Below are 23,654 nucleotides of genomic sequence, written 5' to 3'. Positions count from 1 at the left end.
TCCTTGTTCTCCAACACTTCCTTACTTCTGGCACTACAGGAAGCTCCAAGTTCCTCTTATATTTTCCCTACCCTGATTCTAGAATCAGCCATTTCTCCAGGGAGCCCTGGTCATGAAAGGTGCTTTTCTAACAGGGGGAGGGAGTGTCTGCAAACCACAGCCTGTGTGGCCTGTTGTTCCATAAATGGACCTCCCAGCTAAGAATGCTTTGCTTTTCCCATCCCTATCTAGAGCATAAAGATTTTTACATCTAGCTTTTAGGTGGACTTAATTATCCAGAAAACATCTTATTTTGAATATTTTCTTTGTTAGAGCAAACTGTTAAGTCTCAGATACCGGTGTTTTACTAAGAAATGAACTTTTCCTTAAAATCCTCACCTATGGCTAAGTGTTCAAACGCACCAAAGGGAAGGCAGAGACATAAGTTAACAATGCCACCTTTTTTATAAGTGAAGCTATAGTACATGAAGAAAAGAAAAACTCATCCAAGCTCCTATGCGAGCAAAACACATTCTTGAAGTTTATTCTAAAATAAACTTCAGTGAAGATCAAAGAAGTCTAAAATGAACTGCAAACAGGACTAAGTTTCTTTTTCAATAACAAAAGGTCCCTTTGTGAAGGCAATGCTGAAACACCATTGTTACAAGTGGGGTTGCTCTAGTCAAAGCCTTCCTTAAGTCTGTGCTACAAAACAAAATAGTTGTTGTCAAGAATCTGCAAGGTCTAAATCATCAAAGTCTAAAGCAGACCTCCAGGCATTTAACACAGGAGGTAACTTGGTAATTCTTCTCAAAACCAATCTGGAAGAAGTCAACCTTCTCTGGGAACAAGATATTCCCTAAGAACAGCATACATTTGGCACAGGCATACATTTGGAAAACTAAACTGAGGAGCCTGAGGCACTAAGAGCCAATTTTCTGTGAATGAAGACCAAGAGAGATCACCTTCTTCTCTTCCTCCTTGCAGCTAGCCATTCTCTCACCCAGTTGAGCCTGAGCTTCCCCACTGGTATTTATTTATTCCTAATAACTTTGCCTCACTCCCCCGACTCACACAATAAAAATTAAATATGACTCTTGAGGATCATATAGCAAAGCACTTTCACACACACTGTATTATATTGATTTGATTTTTTTTTTTTTTTGAGACAGAGTCTCACTTTGTTGCCCAGGCTAGAGTGCCGTGGCATCAAACTAGCTCACAGCAACCTCAAACTCCTGGGATCAAGCAATCCTCCTGCCTCAGCCTCCTGAGTAGTTGAGACTACAGGTATGTGCCACCATGCCCGGCTAATTTTTTCTATATATCTTTAATTGGCCAATTAATTTCTTTCTATTTATAGTAGAGACAGGGTCTCGCTCTTGCTCAGGTTGGTTTCGAACTCCTGACCTTGAGTGATCCTCCCGCCTTGGCCTCCCAGAGTGCTAGGATTACAGGCGTGAGCCACCTCGCCCGGCCTATATTGATTTTTAAGACACAATTTGTCCATAACAACTCTGAATGTCAGGTACATCTCACACTTGAAACCAAGTTAGTTTAATTGGCAGCACATCTCTCCTTTTCAATGGTTCAAATAGTAGGGTGTGACTTATAATTAATCTTATCTGAGATTTGATAAAATACAGTGTTAATACACTTGATTGTCATGTCTGCTCCACATCACAGATGAAGAAGATATGCCCACGAACCCACAGTGGGAAAGTGGCAACGCAGAGTTCAGGGGTTCTCAGTGCAAGCCCCACTCCCTCCTTGAAACCACAATGTTCTGCCTCAACATAGTTAACTTTTAACACTTAAAAACAGCCTAGTGTACTTTGAACCCAAGTCTATTACTGATAATTAAGGAAGTTCATACTTCTGGGACTCTCCAAACTCCACAAAGCTGATATAAAATTACTTTTTCCTCTCCTTCACCCATAGTTTTTATCATCACACACTACCCATTTGTTGTAAAATTTGATCAGGACTGCCTGAAGACCAGCCCCATTATCTGATTCATGAAACTGTCCCTGGAGTCATTAGGTGGGTGTGAAAAGCAACACCCATGTTAGAAACAACACGTTGTGCCAAGCTGTGCCTTACCTTTATTCCATGCTTATTTCTATCACAAGACTGCAGTGAGCACCTGCTCTTTCTACGCAGATTTTCTCAATGTCTAACAGACCCATTAAAAGGACTTCACAAATTACTGCCTGGGAAATTTACTAGATAGCCTCAAGTAGGCATTTTTATAGTTACCACTTTTAAAAACTTTATTTACTGTAATTTTCTTTTCATTCAGTCCAAAGCACTATGCTTTAAATATACGAATGAAGGAAAAACTCTCATAAAATGAGGAAATCAAATCATAGGCTGGAAGGTGAGATGGGTTTGCACAAACCAGAAAGAGGAAGTAAATTCTAGACGTGAGGAACCACAACTAAAATCCCCATGCCCCAGCGGTCAAACTAGAAACCACGCCCCAAAAAGGTTCCTGCTTGTAATTGTTCAATTGTTAGAACACAATCAAGAAAGGCAGTTTTCCTTTAACATTCTTAGTCTACGGCACTGAGAAAGGAATAAATCAAACTGATCATCTGCCAAAGAAAAACATCAAAAACAACAGGAGTGTGGCCATATTTAGGCAGCTTTACCAACTACAAACCAAGAACAAGGGCAATTATGGGGTTTGGGGTACTTGGAATACCTCCCCAAGACACTGACTAAAAACTACTTGGTTGGTATCTCTACAGCACATTTTGTGAGTTTTCATTTTATAGTTTTCAAAGCATTTTAATAGCTATGTAGCACTTGATTTAATAAGCAGAAAGGTTGAGAAATGCTAAGAGGTAGGTATATATTATCTGTTTTAGAGACAGGTAATTTGGAGAATGTAATTTCTCAGCAATGACTCAGAGTAAGTCAGAAGTACTACCTGACTATTCAACCATTATAACTCCAGCCCAATTATCTGATTCATGATCTCTAGAACCTCCAGTGGAACTTGAACCATATGTAATTAACCAAAGAGGTACCTATGAATCCATTTTTGGATTAAATAAAAATTTGTAAAGGCCCACAGATAAGAAATGATGATCAACGTCTAGATCCATTAGGGATTACAAAATGCTGACATTCAAATTGTGTCATTCCTTCTTCACTTACTAGCTAATAGACTTTTATAAAGAGAAATTTCCTATATAAACTATTTGATAACCCAGTGGGGTTCAAGTCATAAAGGAAAGGTAGGCTAGATACTTAAATCTTTCTCTTTCAGTTTTTTAAAAAATGGGTCGGTTTGTTCACTAACATTCTCTGGCAGTCACCAGTTAGGACAGCTGCTGTTCTTCTGTGGTATCATTATGAACTAATGGATTTAGACCACCTGGCTGGCGTGTTTCTGTCTATTGTGGTTATTCTTACTGATGCTCACATGGTCCCATCTTTGGCCAGGAGGACCTTCAAAGAGGTTTGCTCCCTCAGCCCTGCAACAGGGCCCCTATCTCTTGGATTTCTTTCATTTCCTGGTGTGTTCCATGCTTGCTTTTTTTTTTTTTCCCTGCTTCAGACCTCCTATCAATCATTTCCCCAAGACTCTTGGTTTTTTTTAAAAGTGAACTACTCATTTAAAGACGCCAGTTTCAGGGAGTAGAGCGGCTTATTCACTGCTGGTGTTACAACCACTTTAGAAAACAATCTGGCACCATTTTGTAACACTTTGGTATGGCTGTGGTCTAAGCAGTTTCCTCCCGAGGTAGATACCCTAGCATGGGATCAGGAAACTATGGCCTGCGGGTGAAATCCTGCCCATGGTTTGCTTTTGTATGGCCTGAAAGCTAAGAATAGCTAAGAATTTACAATTTTAAACAGCTGTTTTTAAAAACCCCAAAAGAACAATGTTTCATGACACACGAAATTTATAGCTATAGCTGATAAAGCGAAAGACAACATTATTTGTTTCAACAGATAACACATCGCCACCTATGAAATAATTCTGCCTAAAACAAACACAAAATATAAAATCTGAATCTAACCAAGCCTCTCAACCAAATACCAAGGTACAGAAACACTGAGAATAGTGGAACATGTGAAATACTACCACAAGAATGTAATCAGCAAAATATAGGCTATGAAAAACACTTGGGGAAAAAAACCTGATAAACTGTAAAAAGAAAGAGACTGAGAAATGGGGGAGAGGGCCACAAACACTAAAACAGACTTAAAAGACATACCAATCATTGCAATGTATGGATGTTATTTGAATCATGATTCAAACTATTAGATTATGATGTTTGAAACAAATGGAAATCTGAACACTGAATAACTGATCATATTAAGAAGTATGATTCATTTCTCCTAAAACAGAGAATGGTAATGTGGTTATGGTTTTTAAAGTAGTCGTTATCTTTTAGAGAGAGTGACCTACTTTTAAGTGATGTCTGGAATCTACTTCAAAATAGTATGAGGGGTGGAGGAAGTGGGCCGGAGCAGTATGAAAAAAGATGGGACATAAGCTGATGATTGTTCAGGCCGGGTGAAAGGGGCATGGGAATTCACCGTAGTATCTGTCTAGTCCTGCAAAAACCTGAAGGTTTCCATTTATTAAATAATTTTTCCCATCCATTAAAGAAAAAGTTTAAATAGAAAAAAAGCAGATGTAATAATTTACAACCTATATTCCTGCCTTCTCTTGATACATGCATTAGTTTGCAGGGCTGCTGTAACAAAGTTCCACAAGCAGAGTGGTTTACACATCCAAAATTCATTATCTCACAGTTTTGGCTACAAGTCCAAGATCAAGGTGTCAGCAGGGCTGGTTCCTCCTGAGGGCCATGACAGAAGAATTTGTTCCAGGCCTCTCTCCTTGCTTCTGGTGTATGCTGCCTTTTCTCTGTGTCTTTTCATTGTCCTCCCTCCATGTGCATCTGTACCCAGACTTCCCATTTTTATAAGGACAGCAGTCATACTGGATTAGGGCCCACCCTAATGACCCCATTTTACCTTGATCACCCCTGTAATGATCCTCTCTCCAAATAAGGTCACATTCTGAAGTACTGGGGGTCAGGGCTTCAACAAATGGATTCTGGGAGAACACAATTCAATCCATCTTTAGGACATATGTTTGAGTGAAAACAAGAAAAGACCAAAAACAGACAAGGTAGAGAATAGCAGGTTATCTCCCTGTAGGTAACTATCTGGCAGCAGCAAATGCCTACAGGGAGGGTGGCTGGAACAAAGGCAGGAGGTACTCTATCCATTGATGGTTTTTGACTTTTGTGCCATGAGCGTCTCACCATCCTTAGCCTAAATGGCCAAACTCCAAACTCCGTAACAAGGCTCGCAGCATCCTCCATCGTCTGGCTACCATTTACCTCTCCAACTCTGACTCCCACTGCTCTTCCCTAACTCTACCATGAGTTACAATGGCCCTCTCTATCCTTCCAGATGGATCTTTAGTCACTCAGTCTTGTATTCTCCCTTACCAAGAAACTCTACATCCTTCATTCATCCTCGCCAATCAGATCTCAGCTTGGAAACTGTACTTGAGGTCCCACAGTTAGAGTCCCTGTGTTTGGACCCACAGTTACCCGGAATTTCCCCATGGAATCTATCACACTTTTTTTTTTTTTTTTGAGACAGGGTATTGCTCTATCACCCAGGCTAGAGTGCAGTGGTGTCGTAGCTCACTACAGCCTCAAACTCCTAGGCTCAAGTGATCTTCTTGCCTCAGCCTCCTGAGTAGCTGGAACTACAGGTGTGCCACTTGCTTTTGCTCAGGCTGGTCTTAAACTCCTGGCCTCAAGCAATCATCTCACCTCATCCTCCCAAAGTGCTGGTATTATAGGCATGAGCCACCACACCCAGCCAATTACTCTATATCTTAAATGCTCATATGCCATCCCCACTAGACTACAAGCTAAATGGGGTCATGGACCAGGCTTGCATAATTCCCGTGACTCCCAGTGCCTGGCATTCAGTTAGAAGTTGGAAGTGGGGGGAAGGAGGGAAGGAAAGAGAGAAAAAGGGAGAGAGACAGCAATGAAGGGGCATGAGCAGGGATTAGAGCAAGAGAAAGGTGCAGAATAGAACAAAGAGAAAGAAACCCATCATTTAACTAGCGGGTAATAGAATAAACTTATGTTTTCAGGGCCAAACAAAGATTACAAAAGAAGATTACAAAAGAAGCGTTCCTCCAATGACTTTATGCTCTTACTTGCTGAGGATTTTCCACTACTAACATACACTTTATTGGGGTAGTTAATCACTTATTTCCCAGGTCTCCAAGAACTCCCACAAACATTTACCCATTTTGCAATTCCTGTTTAGCAGTATAACCACTGGGTTATTTTCTTTAAAAATTAAGTTTTCTTAAAAAGTGGATATGCCCCAACTTATGTTCTCCCATGATAACATACTTAACACATTTATCGACACGCACCATGTTCTCCACATCATCTCACTGCACTGGAAACAGTGAGAGCAGTTGTATTATGTGTTAACAGAAGAAGACTCCAAATGCACACCCTCTTCTCCTCCAGAGCCCCAGGACATGCTGGACTGAGAAGAAACCACATGAGCAGGGCACCTTTGCTGGTTAGCCAGGGCCTTTGGGCCTAGACTCTGATATTTAAGGGAAAAAAAAAAAGGAATCTTGATGCTAAGATGTGACTCTAAATTTTAGTCTTAATTTAAGTGCTAATTTTTAACTTTAAGTTTTAGTCTGGCACACTGTGTGTATTAGTTAGCTGGGGCTGTCAAAACAAAATACCAAAGACAGGGTGGCTTACACAACAGAAATTTATTTTCTCACAGTTTTGGAAACTAGAAGTCCAAGATTAAGGTGTCAGCAGGTTTAGTTTCTCCTGAGGCCTCTCTCCTTGGCTTACAGATGGCCACCTTCTCACTGTGTCCTCCTGTGGTCTTTTCTCTGTGTGCACATGCATCTCGTGTCTCTTTGTTGTCCAAATGTCCCTATCTTATAAGGACACCAGTCAAAATGGATTAGGGGCCACTCTTGTGACTTCATTTTAACCTACCTCTTTGAAGGCCCTGTCTCCAAACACAGTCACAGACTGAGGTATGGGGCAGAGAAGCACAATTCAGCCCGTAACACTGTGTAAATTAACTTAAGAACACCATCCCACTGGTAAGGGGGTCCGTCCTTGACGGCACAGGAATAGGTATATCCTGCCTTGGGAAAGAACTGTGTCTGGCAAAGCAAGTATAAAGCGAAAGTCAGGTATGTGTACAACTTGTCTGTTTTCCCAAAACTCTCACCTCAGGGAATTTGCAGAAGAAGATTATGTACCTACCTGAGAATTATTAATAAAACTGGAGGATACTGGGCTGGCTAGACAAAGGAAAATCAGTAGAACTGAGGGAAGCTAAGGACTAGCAATCTTCCAAATTGGCCCTGACATAAAGTCCATCTCTAAAACACACAGTTTGGGCTTTTTTTTTTTTAAATAAGCAGTAAGTCCACCTTCCTCTTCCAATACCCTGACAAGGAGCTTTGCATCCCAGAGACTTAGTGAAACAAATCATCATCATGCTACTTAGAGATAAAAATTTGGGCAGTCATTGTACATCACGCATTTTTATTTAACATCTCAAAATCACAAGCCCATCTATTATATAGGTTTCCTGTACATAGAATCTTAAGTCACAAAATGCTTTCCTTGCCTCTTAATGTAACAATATATCTATTTATAATAACATTAAAAAAATCCACAATCTCCCTAATATATTCTAATATTAGAAAGGAAAGGGGAAATGAAGCACAGCACTAAATATACTCAACCACAGAGAACACACAGATCTAGCTGATCTAGTTGGATGAATCAGAGATTCCACAAAGACCCCCCTAAGCCAGAATATCATCGGCCTAGAAAAACAAATTGCACTATGTGCTAATCACATGAAGTGTTCCTCTTGTTCAAAAGTTATTTTCAAGGTCAGCCAACCCAACTGCTGCCTCACACTTACAGAAAGGTTATATAATTTGAGTGCTGATTAAATACCTGTGAATGAGATCATTTTATACAAAGATGCTGGTTTCTCTCAGCTTATTCCATTAAAATCTGTTATCAAAGAGTCACTTAATTCCAGTTTTCAAAACAATAACTAGGCTGGAAATAACCACAGAACTCATCTAAGGCAGTACTGTTTGGTCAAAAGAAATCAGATTTGAATGACTTCTGTCTGCTGCTGGACCCCTACACCCCAAGAAAATGATGGGATGAATATTTTGTGAACTAGAATTTTTTTTTCTCTTTTTTGCTTTTTGTTTTTTTAGAAAGAGGGTCTTACTCTGTTGCCAGGGCTTGAGTGCAATGGTCAGATCAGAGTTCACTGCAGCCTTGAACTCCTGGCTTTAAGCAATTCTCCTGCCTCAGCCTCCCAAAGTGCTAGGATTTCAGGCGTGAGCCACCATACCAGGCTGCAAACTATAATCTTAACTAAGCTGATAGCACAGTCTCATTGTGGAGTAATTCACAGTACTTAAATGTAACAGCTTTGAACCTGGATCAAACTACAGCCCATAAAGCCAGCTCAGAAACAGGAAGCACCTAGGCCCAGAAGTAGAAACTCAGAGCCAGGTTCCCAGCACTTCTTCACTCACAACTACTAAGTTCAGAGGACCAACAATGTAGAGGGGAAGGATATTCTGTTTTTCCACACAATTCTCCATTGAAATCTGTAGAAATGTGTAGGTAAATCAATGGTGGTACTAGATTCACAACACTTAGCCAATACAATTTCTGCACAATACAGCCAAAGCATAGGAGGGATGCCATAAATGTAAGCTTCTTACTTCCCAGGTAGAGCAGACCGTAAATAGCCTAGAAAAACATGTCTACCTTTTTCTTTAAATTTCCTGCTACATCTTGATAAAGGCTATGTTCTCAGAATCCTTCTAGCTTCCTAAGGTCTAACTTAAATTCTTGCTAATGTAACTGAAATGCAATCTTAGACAATGGGTCCTCCAAAGTTTCTCTTCAGAGAGGAAGTAGATAGTGGTATGGATGCAGCAGGACTGGCCACGATGGCTGGGACTGTGGGATGGAGAGAGAGAACTCATCATATTCTTCCATCTACTTCTGTGTATGTTTGAAATTCTCTATAATAAAGTTTTATTTTTTAAGTACTATCTTCAAAACTAAGCCAGAAACTACTTATAACACTGACCTAAACAAGGTTCTATAGCACACAAAGGCAAGATTATCTAGGGTTTCCTATTTGATGATGCTCCAACTGATATATCTTTATATCATACAGAAAAATAAACCTAAAACCAATTTAATCCAATAAATCAGGTGTTTCCAGATACCCAGGTGTCCAGCCCAAGATAAAAGACTTCCAGATGTTAAGAGGGCCGTGGAAGAGTGGTGTCTCCCATAGAAACGGCTGCTCAATCACCCTACTGTGAAGCCCACCAGTCAGCAAGCCCCATCCAATGAAGCCCCATTCATTCATCCAACATTTGCTAAGCCTCTTTTACAGGACAAGCACTGCTATAGGTTCTGGGAATACAGAAATGAAAAAAAAAAAAAAAAACCTCTGCACACACAGCTTCCATTCTCAACAGACAATAAGCAAATAAATAAATATGATACCTTTTGTGGTGAGAAGCAATATGGAAAAATAAAGCAGGGGATGGGGAGATTGTTATTTTACATGGAATGACCAAGGAACACATTTTTGATATTATAATAATTCATGTAAGAAATGGTGGTGTTAATTCATGTAAGAAATGGTGGTGAAAATCACCACCATTTCTTACATGAATTATTATAAAAACAGCTAATACCTAAATATGCTTATATTGTGCCAGGCACTATTCTAAATTCATCCAATCCCACAATCACCCTCTAAGGTAAGTAGTATCATTAACCTCATTTTAAAACAAAGAAACTGAGCAATGGAGAGACCAAGCAACTTATCCAAGGTCACAGCTACTGTGTGGGGACACTGAGAGTGCCTGCCCTTCCCAGTCCATGACAGTTCAGAGGCGAGAGCAGGCAATGCCAGGACTTGGCAGATGTGAGGTAAAGTAAGAGGGAAAAGGGCCAAGAAGGACACCTCCAACCCATCTTGTAAATTCCTGACTCTTAAACAAAAGCAGACTTTCAAGCACTACCTGACATTTGAGAAAACCTTAGGTAAAAGTCAGTGCCCAACACAAACATACAAAAAGGAACTTGAAGAAAACAGACAATGCAGGGGTTAAAAAAAAAAAAAAAACTAAAACTAAACAACTATAATTAATATTTTCAGAAATAAGAAGAGATAATATGGCTCATGAGAAGAAAGATGCTATTTAAAAAGTGGGGAAGGGGAACCTTCTGGAAATCAAATGTAATAGAAAAATACACTCACATGGAAGAACAAAGAGACAAAAAGATCAACAGAAGTAAAGTGAAAGCTCATTCTAAAAAATACAACATTCAACTGATAAAAGTTTTAAAAGGAAAGAAGAAAAGGAAAAGATAATTTTCCCCCAAAAAGGGTGTGTATATATGTGTGTACATATATATATACACACATATATGAAAATTTTCCAGAACTAAAGCACACAACTTTCAAGATTCAAAGGACCCACTGAGTATCCACGTGAACGAATGGAATGAATGAAAAAAGACTAATACCAAGGCATAGCTTTACAACTTTTCAGAATCTAGACAGAGAGAACGCCAAACGCTTCCAAGGAGGGGAAAAAAGAGGCTACATAGGAAAGGAAATCAGATGTCCTCAGACCTCTCAATAGAACACTGGAAGGCAGCCAGAGCCACCACTCCAAGACTGGAACAGGAGACAGAGGGCTCCAGGACAGACCAGCCAAACACACTGAGAGGAGATTTAAATTCTTGCTGAGGAACATGGGTGAATTAAGGATGCATACATAAAAAACTAAAAAATGGATAACAAAGGGCAAGTCCAGGCAAAACAAAAGATATAAAATAAATTTAATCATCATAAACACTATAGGGTCAACTGTGAATAATGTCTGTAGTCATAAAAATATAAATAATGAATAGTGATTTAACCAAAAAGTTTAAAATATCTATTGAGGAGAAGAGGGTATGCATGTATATGTGTGAATATATAAATCCTCTTCTTGCATAGTAGAAATTCAATATCTAATTAAACCAACAAACAGTGGTACAAGCACTTAATTGGCAGTACAACTAACACAGCTGCAGGACGGTACCACCAGGAATAGGAGGTAAGGATGGGGAGGGATGCAACCGCACAGTGGCTTTGCTATTTTAATTATAAGCCCTGGAAAACTATTTAACTTTTTAAACCATTTACACACATTATTTGACAAATATTATACAATGAAGCTATATGGAAAGTATAGGTACACCGAGTTGTTATTTACCATATAAGCTGAGAGAATGCCTACAGTAAACAGAGAGGGTGAGAGTGAGAAAGGCTGTTGCCCCCCAGGTCCTGCAAGGGAGCTGAGCCAGGAAAGGATGGGACCAGGGCACAGGAAGCTGGTCTTAAAGGACCAGGAGAAAGAAGAGAAGACAAAAATGACATTTGTCTACTACTTCACATGCTTTGTTAAAATACCTGTCTGTGAATCCTTAAAGGATATATAAAATATCTGCGAACAAGTAGAATTCTTAGGCTCCACAGTAGTCAGCAGATGCTTAAAAGGGTCCAGATCCCCACAAAAGCATATAAATTAATGGTGTTTAAAGAATTTTCCATGTTTGCAAGGTTATGATTACATTTCTTAAAGGTCAGAAATACTTTTATTACCTTTAATTAAATGATACAACTTTATCTCAGATGTGGAAACTAAACAGGTGCTCTTACAATTTTAAAAACAGTATGTAATACGGCTTTTTGAGGCTGATTATGGAAGTCAGTACTTTAGTTTCCTAATTTTCAATGTGGAATTTTCTTTAGTACTTCGAGAATCATTTTTATGACAAATAGTTTAAAATTTCACCTTAGTACTTTCAGAGAATAAACAGAAATAAATGTCTAGAAGGGACGTGATTAGAGGTAGTCTATGTGTGTGCATGTGTGAATCACACTAACAAGTGGGCTCTTTAAAGCATGAGGCAGTTCACCTTGGTGAACAGGGTAGCCAGGTGTTAGAATTCCTCATTGCAGAATTAGATTTGCCACTAAATGGCACTAGGGGAGTGACTACACTGCGTAATTTCTCTGGCCCTCAGTTCCTTCATCTGTAAATTGGCATTTCAGCTCTAAAATTCTATAGTCAAGATTTATGATTCCAAAATTTTCTGAGTCTACTAAGTGTCTATGTGGCTAATACTGGTGATCAGATCTTTTATTAAAGTTAATTTCATTTTCCTGAAGGAAAACTAAGTTAAATTACAGATTTCTGGATTGCAATGCTGCAGTAGTCCTCTGGTAAAGTGTTCCCAGAGGACTATTTTGGTAAGTTTGTTATTTTTCAGTGCCTTACTAGCAATCAGTGTCCGGGTGTTGCATTTTAATAATAGTCTGAGGTAAGAGTCAAGCGCGACTCCACACAGTCAGGGACAGGCTGTATCCTTGGAAAGTAACAGTTATTGCCTATGTAGAGAATCATTCTACAAAGGCAAATTGCCAGGGAGGAATCGGGAGAGGATTTTTTTCCCTTTGAAAGAAACACGGGTTTGAATTTATTGAGGGTTCTGAGGAAGAAACTGCAATGTGAAAAACACTTTAAGCTGAAATTTAGCAGCTAATCTGGGAGGCAACCAACAGATCACAACACTTTAGTTTTGCAATAAAAAGCTGAAACTACAAAATTTTGCAATTACTAGTTAGTTAAAATAGATATTTTAAACATGCAAAATGATTGCAAACTCATCCTTTATCTTCTAAGTTCAAGATGTCTTAGAGATTCACTTCCTATAATTAAAGGTTGCAATTACACCATGTCAAAATCAAGTCTCCTGTCAGTATAGCAAAAATAGAACAAAGTTTTGAGATGGACTGTGAACACGAACCTGAAAGGGGAAAAAAAGACACAAACAAGCCTTTAAAAATTAAATTCAAATGGGGAAGACCAGTTGGAGGCCAGGAGTTCAAGACCAGCCTAGGCAATAAAACAAGACCTCATCACTACCAAAAAAAAGTATAGTGGTTTTCACCTTTAAAGAAGAGCAACTTCACTCTCAAAAATTATTTTCCTAGATGCTTGTATTCTTTTCTCCCACCCAAGGCAAATGTGCCAAAAAAATAGTCTGTACTACAGTTTATGAGCTTATGATGTTCTTAATCAAACCCAACTGATTACACATATAATCATTATAATGTAGCAGTTTCAGAGATAAGTTTTCTTTCTTTAGCTCATCATAAGAATATTTTGTATGTATCAATACATCCACAGCAAATATATCAAAATGGGACTAGCTATGAAAAAAGTACATATTGAAAAGTATTAAATAGGCTACAAGTCCTGGGCCATACTAAAATAAATTAAGCTTAGAAAAATAAACTTTTTTAAAGCACGGTGTTAACAACATATGGTATTGGGGGAAGAAAAAAGCTCTGCAAGTTATTGTATAGACCAAGAATCATGGGTTCTCATATCTATCACCCTGGGAATTAAAAATGTTGCTATAGTATACTTGCTCTAGCAATTTCCTTGCTAGTTAACTGCCACCTTGACTCAAGCTGCAGCAGGCCAAGCCTGGCAGCCCAGGGCTGGCAGGGTTCTTAGCTCACTATGCTGGCAGCTGATTGTCAGGCGACCAGCTCACAGTTTTTACTGATTATTTATACAGGATATTCATAAGATGTAAAGAGGTTATTATTTATACTGACTTTCAAAGAAGGACCTGAAGTTTAAAAAAAAAAAAAAGAAAGAAAGAAAGGTATTTAGAGCCATAAGTGTGTTCTACCCTGGAGTGTTTAAATTCCTTTGTGGTTATAACTTACATACTTCTCACAGGAAGATTCTTCAGAACAGTATTCATGCATGGTGGTCAGGATTAGTGATTTCTTCAGATTTCAGGTGTTGGCATACATTTTAAAATTTAAAGTTTGTAATTATATCTAAAATTCTCCTTCCTTCCTTGGCTCTCACCAGTTACACAAGTCAATAGATTTCTAGTAAATAACTGACACTGTTTTGTATCTAGACAGCAGTCCCCAACTGTTTTGGTACCAGGAAATGGTTTCATGGAAGACAATTTTTCTATGGGGGGGTGTCCCCCTCTCCCCAGTGTAATTAAAGATGAAGCTTCGCTGGCCCACCCACCACTCACCTCCTGCTGTGACCCCCACAACACCCCTCCCACCATTCCTAAGTTTTATGGAAGACAACTTTCCAGTAAAGTATTACAAATGCAGATTTCCAGACCAATCTCCAGAACTCGGATTCAGTAGGTTAGTTAGGAGCCAAAAAATCTGCATTTCTATAAACACCTAGGAGATCCTGATGCAAGCAATGCTGTTTTATAAAAGCATCCATACAGTTTCCTGAAGCCTTTTCAGCTGATTAGAGGCTGGGATTTACATCAAAACAACAGGGGCCAAGGCGGTGGGAAGGGTAGTGAAAACAAGATGAACCATAAATTAAAAACTGGTAATGCCAGGTGACGGCAACATGAGCATTCACTATACTATTTACCTTTGTGTATGTTTGAAATTTTCCATAATAAAAAATTAAAAGAAAAACAAATCCCTGTAAACAAAACAGCTATTCAAGAGATATGCCAGGGAAATTTTTATCTGAACTTTTACCAATTCAAGGAATTGCCTACAACTCTTTTCTACAATTTTGAATGCTGAACCTCACCCCAAAATAACCTTCTCTAACTAAATTCTTAAGCCAAAGAGGTTTCTCTCATAGTCTTTTTTTTTTTTTTTTTTTGAGACAGAGTCTTGCTTTGTTGCCCAGGCTAGAGTGAGTGCCGGGGCGTCAGCCTAGCTCACAGCAACCTCAAACTCCTGGGCTCCAGCAATCCTCCTGCCTCAGCCTCCCGAGTAGCTGGGACTACAAGGCATGTGCCGCCATGCCCGGCTAATTTTTTCTATATGTATTAGTTGGCCAATTAATTTCTTTCTATTGATAGTAGAGACGGGATCTTGCTCTTGCTCAGGCTGGTTTAGAACTCCTGACCGCGAGCAATCCACCCGCCTCGGCCTCCCAGAGTGCTAGGATTACAGGTGTGTGCCACCACGCCAGGCCTCTCTCATAGTCTTATAAAGATTAGCCTGTTCTTGGAGAAAGTAAATCAAATCTACTTTTCATGTATCTATCTCCCTAAAAAGAAAAATAAAATCCTGCCAATATTGTTACAACACATTGGTACCACAAACATGACATTTAGGATATTTAGAATAGTGTTTAACAGTTTAAGTGACAGGGAAAAAACATAGGCAGAGTCCTTCCAACTCATCTGTCTCTAAGAGGTCCTTTGTCCCTCCAAAACTGTCCTCTCCTCCCCTCCCCCAACTCCAAGGATTACATATAGGAAGGAGAGGATCAAAACCCTATTATAAATGTCCCAGAAGCAATGAGCAAATTCAGCACCCAGATCTTGGTTTCTAATATTCTCCAATAAAAGGAACCAGGGCTCCTTGGAGAAAAAGCTGATTCCAGGGCTAGGGCAGGGAATATACAAGATGAGCCTATAGCTTCTTGTAACGCCAGAAAGTAAAAAAGTGCTATTAAAAAAAGAAGAAAAAAATGGGGGCCATGTCAATGGGACGAGGCAACTGAAAGGTCTCCCAATGGCCAAAACTGGTACAATGTGAGCAAAAAATTAAATCACATGATATTGGATTAACCCAAAGTATAAAATAAACATCCACACTTATATAAGTAAATGCTTGAATAAATAGATAAATGGGGGAATAGCTAAATCTCCCATACACAAGGACTTCCCATTATGTCCATAGATACCTTCCCTTGAGGAAGTGGAGTATAACTGGCCACCCCTGAAGGGTTAAGGTGCATCCATACACTTATGGAGAGGGGAGGAAAGAGTAACTTTGCAGTGGAGAAAGCTGGCAAACACCATTCAGCCGAGTGATCAAGTGCAAAGTTATGCTGCCAGCATCTGCCCTTAATGTGATGGGATGAGAATGGCTAACTCTGTGGTCTTTCTCCCAAAAACCCAGACCCCCAGTCTAATCATGAGAAAAACATCACACAAACCCCAGTTGAGGGACACTCTACAAAAGACCTGACCTGTCCTCAAAACCATCAAAGTCATTCAAAACAAGGAACAGACTGGAGGAGCCTAAGGAGACAGGACAACAAAATACAATGCGGTATCCTGAGAGTCATTAGGGAAACATTTAATACTAAAGAAATCTGAATAAAGTATGGACTTCAGTTAATAATGTATTAATACTGGTTCCTTAGTTGTGATGAATGTACTACACTAATGTAAGATGTTAACAATAGGAAAAACTGGGTAAGAGATATACAGGAAGACTCTGTACTATCTTTGCAACTTTTCTGTAAATCTAAAATTGTTCTAAAAGAAAAACTTATTATTTAAAAACAATGCAAAACTATAACGGGCTTCATTCCAGATGAAGGACTGTGGCTGCATGCAAAGTCAAGTCCGTAGCAGAAGGGGAGGCTTTAGTTCACACCCTCTCCTTTTAACACCCTCATACACTCATGCTGGGGTTCTGGTTTGGTGAACTTGGTTCTCCAGTATCATTTTCATCATCCTCGGTTACAGACTTTGACTGAGTGTCTACAACCTGCAACATACCATGCAAACACTTATACCAAGGATGTACTATATCTATACCAAAGACATAAGACACAGTCCTTGCACACTAGGTGAAGAGACAGGACTTACACAATGATACCAAGTGGTATTTGTTAAGTACAAGTGATAAACTGGTACAATGAATCTAAACCTTTTTTGATCACACAGCTTATCAATAAATTTTCTATATGTTCTTTCTATTCCATGTAAATTTACTTATTTATAAACCATAAAAGTGTCCGTGTACCAATATAGTCTATACCTTAAAAAGTCATATTAAGTTGAAATTTTAAAAAGATAAAATGAAAATAAATAAAAACATAAGTTCCAATGTTTCTATCAGGTACCCCTGGAACATCTTGCTCCACAGGTCCACACTTCCAGAGTTCACAGGGGCAGAGATCTCTAAAGGGGGAGGGGGGCCTGGACAAAAAACTCAGTAGGGAAGCTGGTTCTGCAAAGAGGTTAAAAAACAAAGACAACAGCACTTAGCGAAGGAAAGAGACAGGCAACTGCAAAAGGATAATATATGGAGAGCTAGAAGATGGGAATTTGCACAGAATATAGTTTTACAAACTATAAACAGATCAATTTAGCTCTTAGGAAAGTGCCATGGAAGGTGGCAACAGGAACAATAGACACCTGACAGCAGACATCTAGATGCAATAACCTCCCTTTACCAAACTGGGGTCAGACCCAGGGGTTATTACTTTAGCCACAGCGTATGGTCCTGCCACATCTATTTGACTTGAGGGTAACTCAACCCTTTAAAAATAGTAAAACAAACACATATTATATAGTAAAATGCAAAATCTGCCAACCTGTCAGAAATAAAATGTAAGATTTACCACCATCATTCCCCTGAAGGCCCAGGGAGCAGAGGGCCACAAAACCACAAAATCACTCTTTTGTGGTTCAGGGAGGAGAAACCGGCCAAGATCAAAATCAGGCAGGGAGAATGAACTTACCACGTTGTGGTTTCAGGCACTTGAGACATTTGGCGTCAATAGTTCTCACTTTTCCTACTTGAATCACAAAATCAAATGAGATCTGGAATCACTGCACCGTGCTAACTTTTGCAAAAAAACTTTTTAAAAACACTGAGGTTATTTTTCTGATATGCCTGCTTTGTTTCAAATAATTGTAATGCCACAGCATGGTTCCAAATTAGTCACTTGCTACAATTTTAAAATACATCACTCCATTATTGTGCTTTGCTGACACACTGATTTTACCATATTTCCCTAGTTTTCTACAACAGTAGTTTCATGTGAAGACTCAAATAAAAGTAGAGAATCGAATCTAAAAACAACCCTAGATATAAGCAGTCTGTTCTAAATAAGAATGTTTGTACAGCTTCTACTTTCATGATATTGTCTTCATGTCTTAGTAAATAAAAACTTTAAAAAGATTAATAAAGCACAGCTGGTAGACTATAAAAGCATATGATTTTAAGAGAGAGAGAGACACACACAAAAAGTCAGTAACATTAATCTCCTCAGTTTCTGGGGGGAAACACCAGCCCTGGGCTTGCTCTGCCACAGCCGGGGTTAATCATGCTGCCTTCAGGGACGCTTCATTCGAATACACAATTGTGTTTGGGATCAAGAAAACTTCCTTTAAGAAAATTAAAACCAGCAACTGTTCACATGCAAGAGCTTTAGTCATCTTGAAATTTAAAAACAGGTTTATTACATAAAAGCAGACTAATCCAGATCATCCTAAAAATTCTTTTTTTTTTTACTCAGCCATACACATCCTGACATCCTAAAAATTTCTAGCATAGTTCCTCAACATTATGAATTTCAAGTAGTGACAATACCAGCTTATATATCATACTTAAATGAACCAGATTTCTCTCTAAAGAATCTCTATCCACTATATAACAAGTTATTGTGAGTAACAAAGGTTTTTAAATCAGATAAATTTCAGACACGCCATGTTAAGCAGCTACCATTTTAAGCTCATCTTTTGAAGCCATACCACCTACCATTAGTCAATTCTATGATAACCCACCAAATTTACAAAGAAAAATGAAGAAATATGTGATAGGGCACACCACTGAGACACTCCCTTCCCTCACATCACTTCAGATAGAAGATGATCATCATGATCATCATCATCATCATCCTTTTTAATGGTTGAGTTTTAAGAAGCCCAAAGGTCCCCTAACTGATCCAAGGTCTTCAAGCTACTCCAGTGGCAGCAGAAGGCCTCACACCCAAGTCTAACTCTAAATCCCAAGTTCTTTCTAAGATTCTGTGCTCCTCCTCCAGGAATGGTTCATGTATTTTACTCTCAACTGGACTAAAAAGTTAGATTCTTTTTATATGTCCGTTTAAAAGTCCTTGTAGGACTGTTTTGACAACTGATTTGACTGTTTCAGAACCCTGGACATCCCTTCTTTATGTGACAATGTCTTTTTTATTATATGTACAGCTGTTATCTAAATGACACAGCACACAGAGGGCAGAGAGGGCCCAAGGACTTTCTAAATTTCAAAGAACTGCATGAACACTCAGCACATTGGTATCAGCAAAATTGTAGAGATTTGATAACTTCAATGCTGATCAGCTACAAAACTACTGGACAGGTTTCCTATTACCATTCGAACGAGCATATTTATTTAGTTAACCCCAAAATACCACCATGTAAAAGCAATTACAGCAATCCCAACCAAAATAAAATTTCAAGCCTTATAGGTATAAATCTTGAAATAATGTGCATGAAAAGCCTGTTGAAAATAACTTTGATTTCTCAGAAGCTGTTAAAATAAACACAAAAATTCATACTCTAGAAAGCATTTCCTTTACTTTAGAAATCTTTTTCAAGATACAAGTCTACTTGTTTAACCTAAAACGAGAGAGGCCCGCTGTCGTTTAATCAGTAGCTGAGTCCCACTGGCTTCACACGCTTCCGTGAGGTCCTTTATCTAGAACTGCTAAAAGCTTCCTCTGTACTCTGTGACCTAATATGCTGCAGAACAATAGAAGTGGGTTTCCTTGTCTAACCACTATCCTAATATTAATAGGAAAGTGTGAGCTTAGAGGAGTGCTTTCACATATACAAGATCTTTATTTTGCATCCCAATTTATGATGTAAATCCTAAGAATCTAACAAAAGGCACATAAATGTTTTCTAAAAGAAGAATGATCTAATGACTATGATCTGGAAAAAGGAACTGAACTGTAATCACAGTTTGATAATTTAACTGAATGTGAAAACAGTAGACTTTCTCCCTTTACACAAAAGCTTCTCAGCAAGGACCAACAAGGTCTCAGTCTATGTAGCAACAAAGGCCCTTGCAGAAATACAGATTCTCAGGAAAAGAGGCTCCTAGACAGGGGAGCATGAAGGCATCCCACAACAATGAAGAGATCCAAAATAAAGTTCAACCAAACAATGCCTTCTTGCCTAATGTGCAAGGGCACTCTGTATATTTACTTAGTTTTATTATAATTGAACAAGTAAACACCTTTTTCAACTTCCAAACCTAGAAATGACTCAATTATGAAGACACCTTGGATAAATGAATGTCAGTTTAAAAGCTGAACTTTAGTGAACTGCCTCATTTCTTTCCCCATGCAAATAGGCTGGCAAAGGATAAAACTCAAGTATTTTTTTTCAACAAATTTTTGACAAACATACTTTCTCACAAGCCACCATCAAATTAAATAGTCTGAACTTTAAGAAAGAATAAGACCAAGAAGGCAAAAGACTCTACACACAGTGGGTCTATCCTTATTTGAAAATGGCTAGCACCATCTTCATATGGAATGCAGGCTACTGGATCATCAAAAGCTTGAAAATGATGTTTTCAACGTGTAACTACTCTTTTAGCATATATGTTTAGAAGGGGTTCCTCTTCCTTAATCAGTGAGCTCGACAGTCAGGATTAGCTCAAAGGTGTCTTTATTCTTCTTGGTCTAATACATCTTTATCAAAAATGCAGCTCAGTTAACCAGTTAACCAATAATCACTTTTGGATGAAAAAACAAACCCCTGAATCTATGTTTGATTATGCATCTCTCTCACAGAATTTAATCTGAGGTACCTGTTATTCATATGCCACACCTCTAAACGCATACCTATTCTCCAAGGACCAGAATATGAAAGAAAAATTTGCAAAAGCCGCTATAAATCACCAAATACTTCTTTATGCTTTATGTCAAGATTTGATATTTCTAGGTATGGATTAATTTTTCTGATTGCTTTGATCTACAACACCCCAGAAAAACTCATTTTTAAAATAATTCATGCCTCCATAAAAGAGTAAAAGACTGAATAAAAACCATGTAAGAGGTGTACAGGCAGACACATTTTCATAGGTTCCTATAAAGAATTGATTTTTCAAAATATATAGAAATCTGATTAAGTGCAAAGTCATCCGGAAACTTCTTGAATCCCCTTCATATAAATACTCTTTCTACCAACTTTCTTACTCTAGTACTAATTTTCAATTTCAATGTCTTTAAATATCAACATCACTATCTTTCCATATCATCTTCCATAACTTCCCAGGTATTTTCTGCGACCCTTACCTGGGTTGCCTACAGACTTCTGATAACATTGACTCTTCTTATCTATCAGATCAGAAAACAGAATTCACCTTAACAAATATTTGATCTAAGGCAGTGGCAAAAATTTACATTATATGGTACAATGATAACATTTAACACTCAACTAAAGGGCACTCAATGACATAACCTCGTGTAGCTCTGGAAGCAATTATTTGTAGCTTCCACTGTAGATTTGTTTGAAAAACCTCTCTTTACTGGAGAGAGTAATTCATATTCTGTACCCAATTAACATTATTCTAAAATAACTCTTGACCTCAAGAGTATTCCAAAACAGACTTGAAATGAAGTGGAAAAAAAATCATACAAATAGGGGAATCTCAGACCTGGGTTTGTGGCTCCGCCTATAATTTAGCTGTGTCACCTTGGGTAGTAGGTCATTTGACCCCAAGCGCCCCAATATCTTTAACTGCAAAATGAAGAAATTGGATTAAATTCGCTTTAAAGCCTCTTCCAACTCTAAAATTCCATAAATCTATGAAATGTCAATCTCTCCCCACTTCAAAAATAAGCAAGAGATGATAGTAGCAAGTTAGCCTAGATTTTTTCTTTTCCTTTTAAGAAAAAAGAAAGACCTAACTAGGGATGCTTTCTTGGGTTGAAGTTTTATTTAGGAACATAAACCTCAAATGAAAACAATGTTGAGAAAATGGTAAGAAAGAAAAAAGCATACACTGACGTAGCTAAAATAGAAACTTCAATCACCCTTCAGCCAGTTTGTCAATAGTTATTCAAAGGCTGCTACTCTAAATACAGGCTTCCTAAAATAGAAATATTTATAGTTGTTTCCTTCTCATCCCCAGAGATTCATTCCGAATAAAAAGCACAGTATCTAAAATCAATTTGCAACTTCAGAATAAGTTGCAGGCAGCGAAGGAAACTCTGTACAGCTTGCCAAGTCATTTGCATTTAAGTATGATTAGGGCTAAGAAACGGTTCTTATTATAAGATGTGAGAAACGCACGAGACGCAGGTGACATCTGGAAAGAGAAGCAGAATTGCCAAAAAGGGACAGAAAATGAGGACCTTTAGGCAACAGGTCCAGAGCTGGTACCGCAGCCTACTCCGGGAGGGGTCGGTCTCTGCCACCTAGCTTGCCGCCCTCCGTAGCTCCGAAGGCATCGCCTCACCCCCGCCCCCCCCATCCCACGCCCCTGCGGCAGAAATCTTCCAAATCACTTGCTTCTCAGGGCCTCCCGCTCGGGGCAGGCCCTCGGATACCTTGGCGCCAAGGCCTGACTGGGCCTGCCACCCCCTCCCCCGCCGCCCCCGCCGCAGGGGACCCGCAGTCCAGTCCCCGCCACGGGCCCGCTCACCTGCACCTGTTTGCGGAAGTGGCGCGGCCCCGGCACTGCCGGCGGCCAGGAGAAGCAGCAGCAGCAGCAGCCGCAGCCGCAGCGCCGGCGGCCCCGGCATCTCGCCCACCGTGCGGCTCCCGCACCCGCTCTCCGGTCGCCTTCCTTCCGTCCGTCCGTCAGTCGGTCCTGCCTCCCTCCGCTGCCTCAACAGCACCCGCGCCGGCTGCTTCTGAGCACACGTTGCTTTGGCCAAACCTCAGTCCGGCTCCTGGTCCGCACCTGCCTCTCTGGCCGCACAAACACCATCCTTCCTGCCCGCCTGCGCCGCCGCCGCCGCTGCCTTTTAACAGCAGCAACGGCAGCAGCCCTGCGGAGCCGCGGGCCCCGGCAACCGCGCTCCCGCCGCCATGATGGGCTGCGTCATGTGACGTAGCGCGGAGGCGGGACCGCCGTGATAGACAGCCCGGCTAGCCACTCGTCAGTCCACACTGGCCCAGGAGGCCCCGCCCCATCATCCTGAGGGAGGGAGAGGTGGCCGCCGGTGCGCCCCCTGCAGACGGAGGAGTGCGTGGGTAGCAGGTAATACCGACAATTATTTTAAAATTAAAAAATACAGGAAAATGTAAAGAAGACCATAAAAATCATCCTGTTTCTATTGGTCAGAATTTTATAACATGCAAAAATAGGTCTGTTTTGTCTTCTGCTGTATTTTTTACCTGTCAGCGCTATTTTAGGCTCTTCTCCTTAGGTTGACCTACACATCCTATCGGCCGTCAAGGAGCTTTAGGCTTTTCATTTCCACAAGAAGAGAATGCATCTCCCCGCGTCACCCACTGACTCAGCTCCTGAACTCAGGTTGTTCCTTCTGCCAAGAGTGCCCTTCTTGTCCCCTCTTGTCCACCTGGCAGACACTCTTCCTTTCATCTCTCAAGACTCACCTGAAATATGACTTCATCGACAAAATACCGGAAGAAATGACTAGCATCTCCTAGTGCCCCCCCCCTCCGCCTCGGGCCCTGTACAGATTGCTATCCCAGCTGCGTGTTCTATTGCCTCTGTGACTGTATGCTTTCTAAGGACAGCAA

The 23,654-nt window shown here is 39.8% G+C and overlaps 1 protein-coding gene across 1 annotated transcript in view; it reads right to left on the bottom strand.

Annotated features, from left to right (window-relative positions):
* LMTK2 (lemur tyrosine kinase 2) overlaps positions 1 to 22,989 on the bottom strand; it is a 98,837-nt gene extending 75,848 nt beyond the window's left edge. The window contains exon 1 of the mRNA XM_012759215.3: positions 22,588 to 22,989. Coding sequence (XP_012614669.2) covers positions 22,588 to 22,687 — 100 coding nt within the window. The 5' untranslated portion in view covers positions 22,688 to 22,989. The remainder of the gene's footprint in view (positions 1 to 22,587) is intronic.
* Positions 22,990 to 23,654: the final 665 nt, after the last annotated feature.

The sequence above is a fragment of the Microcebus murinus genome, chromosome 19 (genome assembly GCF_040939455.1).
Source record: "Microcebus murinus isolate Inina chromosome 19, M.murinus_Inina_mat1.0, whole genome shotgun sequence".
Classification (NCBI taxonomy): domain Eukaryota; kingdom Metazoa; phylum Chordata; class Mammalia; order Primates; family Cheirogaleidae; genus Microcebus; species Microcebus murinus.
The sequence above is the reverse complement of the archived record's forward strand: the minus strand, read 5'-3'. Positions and strand labels throughout refer to the sequence as shown.